Source organism: Colletotrichum acutatum (genome assembly GCF_030867785.1).
Source record: "Colletotrichum acutatum strain CBS 112980 chromosome Unknown BDZ83scaffold_11, whole genome shotgun sequence".
Classification (NCBI taxonomy): domain Eukaryota; kingdom Fungi; phylum Ascomycota; class Sordariomycetes; order Glomerellales; family Glomerellaceae; genus Colletotrichum; species Colletotrichum acutatum.
This window is the reverse complement of record NW_026849005.1, coordinates 142,412-156,556: the sequence shown is the minus strand read 5'-3', so window position 1 is coordinate 156,556 and position 14,145 is coordinate 142,412. Positions and strand designations below refer to the sequence as shown.

Genomic DNA, 14,145 nt, shown 5'->3' with positions numbered 1-14,145 from the left:
CTTGTATGGACAAATTCGATATCGATCTACATCTCAAGCTGCAAGCCGACAAATCTTCCACCTCCATGTGGCTCGGCTACCGTGCTCTGGGAGCTTGGGACTGTCCCTGTGCGTGGCATCCCTTGCCATGTAAAGTCAAGGCCCCTGCGCCTGACAGGTTGAGCCTCTGTGGTCCCGGGATCTCCTCCGGCAGGCTAAATTTGGTCATCCTTGGGAGGGTGGGGCCTGAGGAAATGTTTCTGTTTGACTTCAGAGGGAACCTGATCCGGCCACAAGGTTCCGTGGCGCAGGGCCCAGAGTTCTGACATGTAACAACCACGACTCAAAGCCAATGCGTCCCATGCCGTTGACATCTGCTGGCGGAAAAGGAGAGCAATCAACCTGCGCAGGGTATGACATGAACCAAGAATAACAGCAAATGCTCTCTCAGGTAGGGAGACGGCAGGGCGTCCAGCTCCGGCCCCCGAGTTGGTCGTCCGATTGGCTCGTTCTGTTGACGATACCATGCACGAAGCTATGTACTAGGTATCCGTAAAGACCACTCTGGGGTCGGCAGTGGATCGGATACAGTACGACCGGGCCTCCGGATGCACCGTCCTGTCTGGAGCACCAAGACTAAAAGTCTTTTGCGGGCATGCATGGTGGCAGAATCGTCGACAGGGCCGAGCTCAGGAGAACCCATGACTTCATCACGAACACTTTCAAGGTCCAGGTCTCTTTGGAGAGCGAAAGAGGCTTGCCTGCACGAGTGCCAATGCAACGGCGTAGGTTTCCGGACTTGAGTCTAGGCTGCATGGGCTGTTATGGTTATGGTGCGGCCTAGGTCGAAATCTTCCTTGGTGAAGATAGACTGTTTGTTGCATGGGCAGATTATCTCCAGCCTAGAGCGGTACATTTGCAGCCAAGCGGCCAGAGGCGAAGATCCTTTTCGATCCGGTTGCTCGTTGTGTCTTTGCGCCACGAATCTCTCCGTGCGGCTCGGGATTCTCTCAGACAGGGTGGGTGGGTTGGGTTTGGCTATGTGTGGGGGAACGCCCCAGAAAATCATTGCAGTTTCTGGTGTCCTGCCGGGAGAAAAAAAAAAAAGAGCGTTCTGATGCAACGAAAGCAGCATCCTTCGTACGGATAGTCGGGCAAAAAGAGAGGACTTAACCACACCGATTAAGCGACCGACAAGCGCATCGATGCTGCATGTGCCTTTGCAATGCCTATCTTCTCGAGCAGACATTGTCGTGGCCAAGCGAACAATTCTTGTTTCCCGAGATGCTGCGCGCGTATCATAAGGTGGTACTTAATATCCTCAAGTTAAGGGCAAGGAAAGAGGTTGCAAATATGGCAGTTGAGTCTTGTCCACATCGAGGCAAACCTGCAGGACCTTTGCAGGGGATCAGCTCGTGGCCATTGACTGGGTCGACCATGCATTGCGTGGCAGATCTCTTTTGCTCTCCTTCTCTTCTTCTCCCACCTTCGCTTGTACCCACTGAGACCAGACTACCTGCATCCACTGCCCAGAAGCACCCATGGCGGGGAAAATCCTTATGTGCCCCCAATGGGAAGCCGGCCTGGGGGCATCCAAATCTTTTATCGAATGTTCTTTGAAAGCGCAAGGCGGACGAGGCTTTAGCTTGAACGATGGGTTGGATTGGGCCGTTGGGGCGTTGCCAGTGTAGCAAACCCACAAGAAGGAAACTAGGATGATGCCGAACGCCAGCAAGTTCTGCATTAGCCGCATTTTACGCAGGCATCCGTGACGATATGATGTGGAATGAGTGGCGATATTCAAACGCCGGGCACTCAGGAGCAGAATATCGGAAAAAACGTCATATCGTGTTGCATTGAGAGAGGAGCATCAGCGAAAAGCTAGGTGTTGTTCCGAGGGTCCTTTCCGTACAACGCAGACGTCAACGCTGTCCGAGCCATGAAGTGGGTTGAAGACTGGACGGAGACAGACGGATGACGGACCGTACGTTCGTAGGTACAATGCGACAAGGTACGTATGTGATTGTGAGCCGCATGATCCAAATTTGGCCGAACTCGACCAAGGGATGATAGCCGTTGACGACGACAAGGAGTAGGCTTTATTGCGTTGGGCGTTCTCTGCTTGTCCCTGACAAGGCTCTTCGGGCCAGTAGCCTGGACGGACCGACGAGGGAGGAATCCCGAGATAGTGCTGCGAGAAACGGGGCAATAATACATTGCGAAACAGCTGTCATGGCTTACAGAAACGGCTTCCAGGCCCTGGCGTAAACAAATAGGTTGTCTTTCCGAGTTGGCGAGCCGGGGTCTGGGCCGCCGTTTGAAGCCAGGGTGATTAACCCTACCGTGAACCATATACAGCAGACTATGGACCATGTCAAAGTCAGTCCACCATGTAACGCGGAGCTTCTGGAAAACGGAGAAGGTGTGGATGAAGGCCGCTTGAGTATAGAGTATGGAGTACGGAGTAGCGTGCGGTACGGAAACGCCGTAATGGAGCAGAGTGAAGAAAAGCGCGCCAGAGGCGGATAGAGACAAGAGAAAACGAGCCGCCGGAGCAGACGCCACTGTTACCCCGAACATGAGTTGTTGTCTTCTTTTCTCTTCCTGTAAATGTAAAGAGCGACAAGGCATCGACACATGTGGGTAAAGCGTGGGATGGAAGGTAGTAGTAAGCGGCCTCGAAGCTAGGGTCGCCAAGATGACGGCGTTTGGTATGGAGTTGAAGGTGCCGAAGCGAACGTCGACCGTGGACGCTGCTGCCTTGTTCGTTGCCAACGGTCACGTTGGACTCAGGCTTCGGGCTTCAGGCTTTGGTGTAGGAATGCCGGGCTGGAGTGATTGGTGTGGATGTTGCAGAACCCGGACTGCAGTTGGGAAATAGCCTTAGGCGTTAGCTTGCTTACCTTAGGTAGGGTGAGGTCAAGTTCCACCTTCTGCAAAGCGCCTACTTGGGCAAGGACGGGAAACTCAACGTCAAAGCTTCCTTCCCTGACAGGCCTGGCAGGTAAAAACCCACACAACCTTTAGGCTGGTCTGGTGCAGTGATGCTGGTGGGCATCCCAAAGTTGAAAGCTGCATGCTGCCCGGATTGAAAATGGCAGGCGCAGGGAGACAACAAAGGGAGCCCAGATGACTGCCTTTCTTCGGCAACCTTCCTTGAGGTAGGTACGGTAGCGAGTCTTGTTTGATCGATGCCTTCCCAGACCGATTGCCAACGCAGCACCACACTTTCCAGACCGGTCACAGACTTCGATATGTCTATCCCAATTACAAAATACGTGGATTCTTGAAAACCGAAGGAAGCCGGAAGTTCGAGGCTCGAGGCTTGCACACCCATTCCCACATACAACAATCTTGGGTATGACAAGGCAAGGCGAACGCAGCGCACATCAGCTTTGACCGTCGACCGAGACCCCCCCCCCCTTGGTGCCACCCACGTTTTGGCTCATGCGGTACGAAGTACCTTGCGGAGTACGGGCAAGCGCCTGAAGAACGGGATGGAGGCAAGCAAGGGCGTAGCTTATGCTAAGGTACGAATACCAATTGGGTAAGTCTGGATATTTGGAGCAACTTTCATTTACTCCAAGACATCTTCTCCTGGTTAGTCTAAAAAGTCACTAATCTGGAAGGAAGAGGCTCTAGAATGTCTCCCGGCGCCTTCTTACCTGAGGTAGCTCGACTCGCCCGCCTCATGCCGTAATGCCCCATCTCCAACTTCAGTTTCCAGAAAGAACGAAATGTCTCACCCTCACTCCCGTCCTTCCATCCCGCGCCCAGAGAAGGTATTGGGGTTTGAGGTACGGAGTACCTCATTCTGCAAACACCACTGCTCTTGCCCTGGATCGTGGCTTGTCACGGTTAGCATCACATGACTTCCATGTCACGCTTCCCAAATCCACCTCTCATCCACTCCCACCGCATTGCCAATGACAATGACGGAAAGAGTCACATTTGGCCCGCTGGGTCCTAGCGGCTCATCCGCGACGTTGGAACCGCCTTCCATTTTGACTTCAATCTTCTACCGTCGGCCGCTTCTCCTCGTCCTTCCCTTTCAACATTGCCCATTGCTAATGGAGCTGTCTGCTGGCTGCGGGCATCTTCTTCCTCTAATTTCCACATGATGCCATGCATGGGACTACGTAAGCCTTGCTTTCTTCAACCCCTCCCTCCATTCACGTAATGTCTATTGCGTCAATACCCGGCCACCGCTGCTTCACTTGACCCTTTTGATTGTTGTCGAGGGGACCGATGCATTCTCAACCATCGTCACAGAGCGTCACACTGCATTCTACGCCTGTCAATATGATCGACAAGCACCCAATATTTGGTGTCAGCACTGAAAATCCCCAAGAGCCTCGGCCGCCAGCAAAACCTACATACAAGACGAAGTTGACTACTGGTACACTACGAAATAGCACAGGTACGGAACACAGACACGAATAATACATACATCGAGCTATCTTGAAACCTCGGCCGCTTGTCGCTTCTCAGTCTGACCCTGTTCAGAGCCACTTTTCTAGGCCCTGCTAAAAGGCCGAGCTCAACTTGAACTGGTCGTGTTCGGTGCTCTCCGCCCTTTCTCTATCTTTCCCGTTTCTTTTCAGCGACACGGTCGAGGCTCTCCGCTCCGCCTTGTCTCCAGTCCGGGCTCACTGACTTGCAGACGTCAAGATTCCGCTTCACGAGTCTCCGATCTCGTTCCGCGGCCGCCCTCAGTTCTCCACCCACAGGACTAATTCCAGTCTTGTCCACAGAATCTCACCCATCATGGCCACGTCTTTTGGCTTTCCAACGACAAGCACGTCTTTCGCCCACCTCCGATGCTCTCAATACCCGCTTACGACGACGCATCGCCGAATTGTGGGTGGTTGACATGATCATGGATGGTCTCATGTTATGATGTTACTCGCTGCAGCGCGGTACGTCGCGCTGGCTCCCTCCCTCCCGGCCCATTCAAGCATGGGGGTTTGGACTGTGGTTCGATAGCGCCCCGGTAAGGACCACACTCGGTGAAGTTGGGACGATTACCTTCACACCCCTTCGACGAAGCGAAAGCAGTGCCGGTCAAATGCCAGAAGACTATGAGCATTGCAGTAGACCGACACGACCGACCAACCAGCAAATTCGATCCCTCGAGATGATGTGACTGGCTGGCAAGGATGTACATGCACCCTGACCGTTTGATGCCGGCCAAGATCTGCACCTCGCTACAAGGGGGCGACCACCGGCTCAACTAGAAAACAACGCCAAATCATATTGCCAGAGAGACATCTTTTCTCTCGCCCCGCTCACTTTTGTTATTCTAGAATTGGACTCAAAACCTGAATAACATGGAAATTCGGAAATGTTGGCACCGACCCGCCTATCCTTCGGGGGAACACTATCACAATTTTCAACCCCACGAGCCTCGAGATCATGCCGAATCAACCGATAAATGATGATTTTGGTCAGTCGCAAAGTTCTTGGCGAGTCCTTCCACAAATCCTGCCCTGCCGCGACACAGCTTGATTGGATCCGGGTCTTACTCCGTGCCCGTATTCACAGCGCTCCCTCGCTAACGACCTGGGTGGTCACTCAGGGTATCCGCATAACAGCATGCTAACCGATGAACTCCACCATTCGCCATCCTACTCAACGACAGGCATTCTCCAGACCACGCCACCATCTCGCAGACAGATCTTTTCAAATCAAGGCACAACAAGAACGAAAGTTTGCCGAGGCAGATTGCTCGCTTCTGGACTGTCTCTAATCGAACGTAGGAGAATCTGCTCCGAGGAGATTTTTATAACGGCCTTCTTTCAAATGGCATCGGATTCCCGAATCACCTCGTTAAGTCTGTAACTTCATTCACTACCGATGCGCCGGTGAAGCTCTTATATGATAGATCCACGTGGACTGCCTAAGGATATCGACTAATGGTGCTCTTTTGCTTCTCACATTCAATCTCATGTGCGACATATCGGGCATGTCTCTATCCGTAGCCTGAATTATTCACTGGCCGCGTACCCCCCCGCGAAAACCGCGGTCATCGTCGTGCTTTCCGATACCTTGGAGACTGAGTGATATTGTGCTCAAATCACCATTGCTGACGACTGATAACTAAAAAATCAGGATTCGCCCGTCGGAATCGGTGTAATAGCGACAATAAAAGCAACAACCATGCTCTTCCTCCCAGACAAACTCCAGTTACCCATTCTAGCCACACGTACGAGCGGACGATCGGCTGACCTGGATGAGCCTAGAGACGTTGCTCAGCTGGCCTTGAAATTATCCAGTATCCGTGTCGATGATCCTTTCTGGCGACAAAAAAACTCTAGCCGAAGCAGCACGAAGTGTTCCCCGTCAACCATCCCTTCTGCCAGGCGTCAAGTACCCCAGACCCGATAGATTCGAGAAGTCGAAGAAAGACACTACTTAGGCGAGGAACAGGCCCTCTGAAGCACTTCCCTGCCCATCCTTGCTGATCGGACGCCTGCCCCTGCGAGACCACTTTGTCGCTACTGGATGGCTACACGTTTCGCACACAATGGCAGCCCGGTCGTTCTAGGACTCTTTTCCTCTCCATTGAGTAAATGAAGAAGATGGAGGAATGAAGACACAGTGCGCGCGACTCTCGTGGGCCTAAAATGAACCAAGTTCCAAACCCACTCGGGGGCGCGAAACCGCATTTGTCTTTACAGCACGAACTACAAGAGGGGTTTCCCCTCCCCCTCCATAGACAACGCTTCTATTGAATTTCAACGTTGCGGGACTTCCAAGCCCCTTGTCCATGTCTGACCATTTGCCTGATCCGATCCAGAATAAAACTCTGGGGCGTGGTGAAGAATGATCCACACGCGGCACGCGGGAGCGTCTGAAGTTCGGACCTTGTCCATCGCCGTCAATCTGGGACCCTCCCCCCTCCCCAGTCAAGGTAAGGTAGGACCAGATTTCATCATGCCTTGGACGAACCGGGCGGGACGAACCAGGCAATCACAAGCACCGGACTTGCAATTCCGAGTCGCCAAAAAAACTAACCTTCTCATATCTGTCGATTCTGAAACCTTCTTACCGACCCTCGTCGATATTGAGCGTCCATATCGAACTTATAAGCGAGCCAGACAGATAACCCTGCTCGGAAAATGGTCGTAACCATGATCCATTCCTCTCAGACTAGCTAGCTGTCAGCCTGTCTCGAGGTACAACGAGGTACTTTCTCTGGATACCACCTCAGTTCCTCTGGCCGTCTCGCTTCCGCGGTACTTGCAACGGATATCCGTACTTTGCCATGCGCTCCAAGGCAATTGAAGACCCCCGAATCCCTGCAGCCGGAGCTGCACCTAATGGGATTTACCACAGGGGTGATGCGGAATTGCGGTGTGCATCGTCCATTTTGTTGCCGACCTTGCGAGATGCCATGTTGTTCCCTTTTGCCGAGCAGTGGTACGGTACCATGGATGAGACTCTGGTCTGGCTAGCCCGCAAGACCAATGCTGGGGCGAGCTCGGCCCGCGTCACATTCAACTTCTGACGACAACTCCAATGACGTTGCCCCTCAACATCGTCTTGCCTTCATTGCCAGCGACTTGCCAAGGTCTTGGATGATACTGTTTGATTTTCCGCTATCGTTGCTAATAATGCGCTTGAGTCTATCCATGCTATGTTTCTTGCCTCCTGTCTATCGCTTGTTCTCTCACATCTTGTACCTCCGAGCGTATCTTTGTAATCCCGTCTCGATAACTACAAGACTTAAGCTAAGTATACCGACTCGATCACTCGGCAGAATCTGTTGCCACCTGGGAGATTGTCTCGGTTGAAGCGTCAGGTTTGCTTCTCGGGCTAACGGGCTCCTCATCATCCATGACAACCGACGAGGCTGAGGCAAGAGCCTGGCCCGCTGAGACAAGCTCCTCCTTTCCTGTTCCGCTCTCGGCTTCTGACTGGGCAGTGGCTTGCTGCTCTGATACCTTGGGCTTAGGATGCAATCCCTTCATTTCGAGCCCCTCGCTGTCACTATCCCGCCGTTCATGGTCCTCGACAGAAAAGAGATCTGACAAGTTCACGGCGAGGAACGTCTTGGGAAGTTTAACTCTGCCATACCGCTCGCGTTAGCATCACACCCTAAAAGCCAGCAAAGCCATTCGGTGGAGGGAAACTTACTGGTTAAACTTGGCCCTCAGAGTGCGGATCACTTGCATCCAATCGCCGTGAGGGGTCAGACTACGTCGCGGAGCGCAGCTGATGCAATGCTTGCTGTCCAATTGGACATCTAGCGGGTCGAAGACGTGGCATCCGGGGCTAATGGTGATTCTGATGCTGTAGGCGAATGTCTGCTCCTCGCCCCCGTCGGGTGTGGCGGCAGGGGCCTTAGTCTCCGATTCATACAGCTCGAAGCAGATCTGCGAAAGATAGTCAAGCTCGGGAATAGTGCTTCTCTTGATCTTCGTCTCGATCCCTCCTTCAAGGATGCAGTTGAGCAGGGTGTAGATGTGAGACTCTTTGGTAAAGTAAAAGAAGGATTTGGCATCGTTCGATGCTTGCATCTCTTCAAGATCCTGAACAATCTCCTTGAGCAGCGGCAACGACGTCAGGAGACCAATCTCCAACTTCTCCCCATCAGAGATACCGTACTCTTGAGGGCAGATGAAGTCGAAGAGAACCTTGGCAAGCTGGTACAATTCCCGCAACGGCTCAAACCTGGCGTCGGTCTTTGCCTTGGTCTGAGTGTTGCTCTTGTAGAGGTGGAAGTACTGTTCAGGCGGGGCTGCCTCGACGTGTCGGAGGCCGTTGAGGAACGACCGCCGTCGGAAGATGCGCCTTACAGATGTCGAGCTCTTGCTGGCTTCACTCTTGTCTGCCTTATCGCTGGATCCCGAGAAATCCCGTCTTTCCTCGCGGGAGTCCTGCGACGACTTCCCCTCATCGGATGTTTTCTCGGCAGTCTTAGCCTCTTTACTACCGTCCTTGCCGTCCTTGTCCTTTTCCTTGTCCTTGATACCGTACTCCTCCTCCAGCATGGCTTTGGGCGGTGTAAATACCCATTCCAAGAACTGCCGGTTATGCAGGGCATCGAACTTCATCGTGTCGTAAAGCTCGGAGATCTTGCTAGGATCGACCTTTTCTCCGTCACAAAATTCCGCAAAAAGCTTTTCCCAGCGCTCCCTGAAAAGCTCGGCATCCTCGCCACAACACCATCTGGGTTGAATGTTGCTCACCGCATTCGCCTGAGACAGGGAGGAGGACATCGAGCTTGTCGAGCCTGATGCCTCGGCATTTGCAGGTTTCTCGGAGCCCGGATTGGCAATGGCGTTATTCAAAGAAGCAACGGCACTACCGTTGTGCAGCTTGCTGTAGTTGTAGTGCATCACGCGACGATGGAAGTTCATGAGTTGGACAACGCGCGTCTGAACCTCAGAAGGCTCTGGCATCTTCTCCGGCCAAGCGAATTGGGAAGGTCGCTCGTTACCCTTGCGAAGAAGACCCTTCAACTTCTTCTTCACCTTGTCCATCTCGTCCTTGGCAGCGTTGGAGTCGTCGAGCAAATCCTTGCGGATGGTGATGAAGTCCTCAGGGAGGTCTTTGCGATCCAGGAAAGCAGAAGCCCAAATCTGCGCACTGGTAGTAACGCGACGTTCAGAACTGCTGAAGACGTGAACCTCGTCGAGGACATCTCGGTTAAGCAGGTTGAAATCGTTTCTCATATTCTCACCCAGTTCCTGGGCCTGATAGCGTGCCGAATGTGTTGGCTCACCGCCCCATTTCACAATGAGCTGAAGCTTCTCCAGGACCAAGCTCTCCTCTGCTGCTGTGATGCGGGACATGGTCATGCCGGACAGAGAGTCGTGCCTCTTGGGTGGCATTCTGGATGGTGAAGAGTTTTCCGTCTTTGCAGCACCATCGTCAGTCTTCTCCGCGAAGTCCGTTTCGACGCCTTCTTTCAAAACTTGTGAAAGCTCATCGCCTGACGAGACTGCGACTTCTTCAGTCTTCTTCTTTCTGAACATTGGCTTAATTTGGACCTTGGTGCCAGCCCATCCACCCTTCTTCACAAGGACGTTGCGCAGCGACTTCAGTTTGGCGCGGTCTTCTACGCCAGCTCTCAATGCAACATCTACGGCCTGCAGTACGCTGGCCAGAGCTGCCTCTCCTATGAGAAGCACCTCTTCCTGATGACCCTTGAGTAATTCAATAAAGGGCGAGGTATGGAAGGTGAACTTGTACTTTTGTTTCGGAGTTCGATCAGCATGTCGAATGACGGACACAATGCCCTTGAGTTTCCAAGAGTGCTTCGGTGGTGGCGGCGGCACTGGAGTCTCCTCTGCCGGAGGCGCAGTGCCCTCCCCTTGCAGCGAAGGCGCGGCGGACGGAGTCGCTGACCCCGTTCCCGCGGTAGAAGGGACGCTTGCCACAGCAGGATCTACTAGAGGAGGTGGAGGAGGAAGTGTTGGGCTGGTACACGAACTGGTGACAGCAGACGGGAGTGCACTCTCGGACTTTTGAGGTGGTGCACTCGCTGGTACGGGCTTCGGTTCCTGGGGCAGCTTCTCAGAAATGGCCGGTACGTTGGTCACGGACTTGTTCTGCGCTGGTGGCACAGGAATTGGTTGCGAAGCCTCCTTCTCCTTTCCACGTGATGCTAATGGATCAGTCATATCCGAGGGAGAAGGTGATGGCACGGGAGAGGTGACGCCGCCTCTGCGAAGCCTCTCCTTGACGAAGACGTCCTTGAGAATGTTGGCGCAGTGGTCGTAATAATCGTCATTATCCTTGACGAAGCTCCAACCATTGACGTCGATAACATAACTCTTGCCGCCGGCCCGTAGGAAGTCGAAGCCGCAAACTCTTTGGCCGAAAGAGGTTGAGATCTTGCTTGCGATCTCCTTTTCTTCAGGCTCCAATGCCGTAACATAGCGCAGCTCCTTGCCATGCGTGTTTCGTCTGACGACACCGTCGACAACTGGAGATTTCCGAGTCTCTGCGTGACAGTAATTGGGTCCCACAGTGTAGGCTTTGACATCCTCGGCGTTGTCGACTCTCATAAACTTTTCGTAGATGTAACTGTTCTCTGGCTCCAGAATAGCGCGAGGAATGTTCAAGTCTGGATCATACTCGGAGCTCTTGTTACCAATTTTGCGGAAAAGCCGGCGAGCACCACCGCCGGTGGACTTAGGGAAGTAGATGATGATGTTGTGATCTTCACCGCTGACAGGCTTTTCGACAAAGGGTTTCTTGAGCAGAGCACCGTCGACGCTAAGAATGTCGCCGTCGTCAAGAAGCTCGACCTTGCGGGGAAGCCTGTTGTAGCCCAGGTCTTCGGCATCCAAGGTTATACCAGTAATCTCCTTGATATGCTTCGCAGTGTCCGCGGTCAAAAGCTTGGGTCCACCATCACGGTTCACTTCGATACGTTTCGGCGTAGCCACGCCAATACCGTCTAAAATGTTGAGGCATAGACGACGATCCCAGAGAATCTTCTGCATCGGCACATCGTTGACGCAGAAGGGTTTTCTCGCCTTGACGTAGGCGATTGCCTTATCCAGGGGGAAGCCATCCGAATAGAAAGAGATGAGGTAATCGCTAAGGTCATTATTAGTAAATATACGCAAGAAAACTACTTCTATGATGGCCTCGGCGACTACAGATGAGTAGAGGGTAAATTTGAAAGGATGCCTATAGATGGCGGGAGTTCGGTGAGAGAGAGGAGAGGTGCCATGACTGGGTTGGAGGATTGGTGATGCAGAAAGGTGCTATGCTGTTTTGGCTCACCGAGCCGTCAGCGAAACATAAGAAATCTTAATTACTCACCACATGGGCCAATTCTCGACCTCTACATAGTGAATGCAACGGTTAGCAAAAGTTTTTCGACGTCATGCACCTTCTGGATTTCGAATCCGCTCCGAGCTCGGGTTCCTCCTCTCCATTGGGCTAAACGGCGGCTTACCTTCGTCCAAAATGACCTTGTCACCAAACACAACGACATCGAACTCGCGGTTAGCAATGAGTCGGTTCAGAATGTTTCTGCTAGGCTTGCTGCGGGCCTTGACATCCAACGCGCAAACTCCAATAACACCCCAAGGCGCTGGCTTGACTGCAGGTGCATTAGAGCTTGTCGGTACACGTTGTCGAGGCGCGCTTGTATCTCTTGACTGACCCTCTTCTTTCTCCTTGTTGTGGTAGGGTCCTCGATCGCTACTGGGGCTGTGGCTGCTTGCACCAGTGCTTCCGCTGAACCTGCGCTTGTTGCGGCTGCGGGATCGCGTTGGCTGGGCGGGACGAGGAGGCCGTTTGATTACTTCGTGGTGTGTATGGGTATTGGTCTCGCGCGGCGCCAGGTGATGGCCACCTGGGGCGGCGTTGGCATTTTGACCGTTCGAGGAGGTGGTCACAGTGACGTTGGAGAGCTCGGCGCCGGGTTGCGAGGCATTCGTGACGGGTTTTCCTGACGACATGATGCCGGAAACGGAGCGCGAAGGGCCACCGTCGGAGCCGTTCGTCGAAGCAGCAGAGGATTGGGTGGCGGGGACGGAAGTTGGGGCGGCACCGCGAGCCGAGGCCAAGGAGTAGACGGAAAAGATGCTGGAGACGGATGTGCGCTTGTCCTTGAGGTCGGACTCGGAAGAAAAAGATGATCGGGAGGTGAGGGCGGGTTCGGGGAGGGGGCGATATGGGGCGGTGGAATCTTGCTGGCTAGACCCAGACATGAGGCGTGGGGTATTATCGACCTCGTCGACGTCGGCAAACTGCAAGGCGGAATCGCTCCAGGCTTCGAGCGAGTTATTGGATTCTCGGCGGGTGCGGCAGAGAGAAGTTCTCGGGCTCTTTAGAGGAATCGAAGAGGGCGGGGGCATGGAAAGACTAGCAGAGGCAGAGTGGGCGTCGGTCGTTCCAGGCTCGGCATGTCGGCTCTTCCTGCTGGCAGAAGAGGATAGATTGAGGGAATGCGAGACGGAGCGTCCGGGCCTCGATCGCAGAGGAACGTCGGTAGGAGCAGAGGTGTTTACTGTCGAATGGGAAGAGGATGACGAAGTTTGGGAAAAGTGCGGGTTGAGAGGAGAAGCAGGCGCGGCGGCATTGGCAGCGGCAGGGGAAGCAGGAGTGGTAGCGGTAGCGGTGCGTGCACTATCTACGGATCGTCGAGTGTTAAAATTCGGTCGGTCCATGTTGCCAGATGCGCCCAGAGGCGATGGAAAGAACTTTTAGACGCGCACTGATCAGATGGAAGGTATTGGAGGGGCGGCTGCTGACTCGACGATTGCTGGGCCTGGGTCGTAGACGCTACAACCTTGTAGTTTTCTCTCTCTCTCTCTCTCTCTCTCTCTCTCTCTCTCTCTCTCTCTCTCTCTCTTTCTCTCTTTTTTCCCCTCCCTTGTTTGCTTTGTTGCTTTGTTCTCTATTTGGTTCGTACCGTATTCGTACCTTGGTTGCAAGAATCGAAGGGTGAGCCAGGTAGAGAATACAGCGACCCGACGATCAGGTTGCTGGAACCTCTCAAGGTGAAGGAGTGCAAGACAAAATGGAAGATGAGGGGTTTCCACAGGGCGAGAGAAAGTGGCAGACTTTTTTTTTTGGGTTTTTAAATGACGTGAAGTCTACGGTAAGAAGTTTGGAGTTTGGAGTAGTTGGAGTTGAGGGCTTGCTGTTGCATCCAGATGAAAAAGGTTATTGGGCGAGGTACCTTCTAGATGGCAGCCCGGATGAAGAAGCGACGCCAGAACGTGGGCGTGCAGCACCTCCTGCGTGGCCTTCCCATTGGACGACCGAGGTTAGAGAATGGCAAGTAAAACGAACAGACGACAGAGCCCTGTCCCTGTCCCTGTCTTCTTTTCTTCCTACTCCATGAAAGAATCAGTGGGTAGCTTACTATCTTGTGCTGTTCTCGTGTCCTCATGCCGAAAGAACGATTACGAGACCACCAATGCCTAGGTAGTTATTGTCGCGAGCGTGATGATACAGCTGCGTGCCGTGAGACAAAAGTGGCGGGGCGGGGGCGGGAGGCACAAGCGAGAGCAGCTCATACTACAGCAGAAGGGCTTTCTAGAAATCCCACAAGCCAAGACATGGCACTCAAGAGAATGCAACGAGGGAGACGTAAAAACGTTCTAGACGCAGGCGTGGCACAAGCAAGGATGACGTTGGAGGCGGGCACACAGACGACTGACGGGTGAAAAAGAGGTGGGGGCTAGCAAC

The 14,145-nt window shown here is 53.4% G+C and overlaps 7 protein-coding genes across 7 annotated transcripts; 3 read left to right on the top strand and 4 right to left on the bottom strand.

Moving 5' to 3' along the window:
- Positions 1–1,271: 1,271 nt before the first annotated feature.
- BDZ83DRAFT_32428 (uncharacterized protein) lies at positions 1,272–1,817 on the bottom strand. Its single transcript, XM_060502389.1, has one exon. It carries the CDS (start codon positions 1,730–1,732, stop codon positions 1,388–1,390), a length of 345 nt encoding a protein of 114 aa, XP_060369507.1. The 5' UTR covers positions 1,733–1,817; the 3' UTR covers positions 1,272–1,387.
- On the bottom strand, positions 1,730–2,689 carry BDZ83DRAFT_32425 (uncharacterized protein). Its single transcript, XM_060502388.1, has one exon. The coding sequence runs from the start codon at positions 2,608–2,610 to the stop codon at positions 1,861–1,863; it is 750 nt and encodes a 249-aa protein (XP_060369506.1). The 5' UTR covers positions 2,611–2,689; the 3' UTR covers positions 1,730–1,860.
- On the top strand, positions 2,682–2,927 carry BDZ83DRAFT_605117 (uncharacterized protein). Its single transcript, XM_060507318.1, has one exon. The coding sequence runs from the start codon at positions 2,693–2,695 to the stop codon at positions 2,858–2,860; it is 168 nt and encodes a 55-aa protein (XP_060369505.1). The 5' UTR covers positions 2,682–2,692; the 3' UTR covers positions 2,861–2,927.
- Positions 2,928–5,280: 2,353 nt separating this feature from the next.
- BDZ83DRAFT_32370 (uncharacterized protein) lies at positions 5,281–5,979 on the top strand. Its single transcript, XM_060502387.1, has 2 exons — positions 5,281–5,444; positions 5,558–5,979. Exons 1-2 carry the CDS (start codon positions 5,414–5,416, stop codon positions 5,818–5,820), a joined length of 294 nt encoding a protein of 97 aa, XP_060369504.1. The 5' UTR covers positions 5,281–5,413; the 3' UTR covers positions 5,821–5,979.
- A 1,394-nt stretch (positions 5,980–7,373) lies between these two features.
- Positions 7,374–11,790, bottom strand: BDZ83DRAFT_605110 (histidine phosphatase superfamily-domain-containing protein). Its single transcript, XM_060507317.1, has 3 exons — positions 11,764–11,790; positions 8,119–11,535; positions 7,374–8,049 (listed from the first exon to the last, which is right to left on the bottom strand). Exons 1-3 carry the CDS (start codon positions 11,766–11,768, stop codon positions 7,731–7,733), a joined length of 3,741 nt encoding a protein of 1,246 aa, XP_060369503.1. The 5' UTR covers positions 11,769–11,790; the 3' UTR covers positions 7,374–7,730.
- Position 11,791: 1 nt separating this feature from the next.
- BDZ83DRAFT_605109 (uncharacterized protein) lies at positions 11,792–13,309 on the bottom strand. The gene has a single exon (XM_060507316.1). It carries the CDS (start codon positions 13,116–13,118, stop codon positions 11,826–11,828), a length of 1,293 nt encoding a protein of 430 aa, XP_060369502.1. The 5' UTR covers positions 13,119–13,309; the 3' UTR covers positions 11,792–11,825.
- Positions 13,298–14,090, top strand: BDZ83DRAFT_605107 (uncharacterized protein). Its single transcript, XM_060507315.1, has one exon. It carries the CDS (start codon positions 13,472–13,474, stop codon positions 13,796–13,798), a length of 327 nt encoding a protein of 108 aa, XP_060369501.1. The 5' UTR covers positions 13,298–13,471; the 3' UTR covers positions 13,799–14,090.
- The last annotated feature ends 55 nt before the right edge of the window (positions 14,091–14,145 follow it).

What these genes read in the sequence shown, in the direction of transcription:
- BDZ83DRAFT_32428 (XM_060502389.1), bottom strand. Translation starts at nt 1,732, where the DNA reads ATGCGGCTAATGCAGAACTTGCTGGCGTTCGGCATCATCCTAGTTTCC.
- BDZ83DRAFT_32425 (XM_060502388.1), bottom strand. Translation starts at nt 2,610, where the DNA reads ATGCCTTGTCGCTCTTTACATTTACAGGAAGAGAAAAGAAGACAACAA.
- BDZ83DRAFT_605117 (XM_060507318.1), top strand. Translation starts at nt 2,693, where the DNA reads ATGGAGTTGAAGGTGCCGAAGCGAACGTCGACCGTGGACGCTGCTGCC.
- BDZ83DRAFT_32370 (XM_060502387.1), top strand. Translation starts at nt 5,414, where the DNA reads ATGATGATTTTGGTCAGTCGCAAAGTTCTTG. An exon ending in GGTCAGTCGCAAAGTTCTTG is followed by an intron (nt 5,445 to 5,557) that starts GCGAGTCCTTCC and finishes GTGGTCACTCAG; the next exon opens with GGTATCCGCATAACAGCATG.
- BDZ83DRAFT_605110 (XM_060507317.1), bottom strand. An exon ending in CTGAGGGCCAAGTTTAACCA is followed by an intron (nt 8,050 to 8,118) that starts GTAAGTTTCCCT and finishes GCGGTATGGCAG; the next exon opens with AGTTAAACTTCCCAAGACGT.
- BDZ83DRAFT_605109 (XM_060507316.1), bottom strand. Translation starts at nt 13,118, where the DNA reads ATGGACCGACCGAATTTTAACACTCGACGATCCGTAGATAGTGCACGC.
- BDZ83DRAFT_605107 (XM_060507315.1), top strand. Translation starts at nt 13,472, where the DNA reads ATGGAAGATGAGGGGTTTCCACAGGGCGAGAGAAAGTGGCAGACTTTT.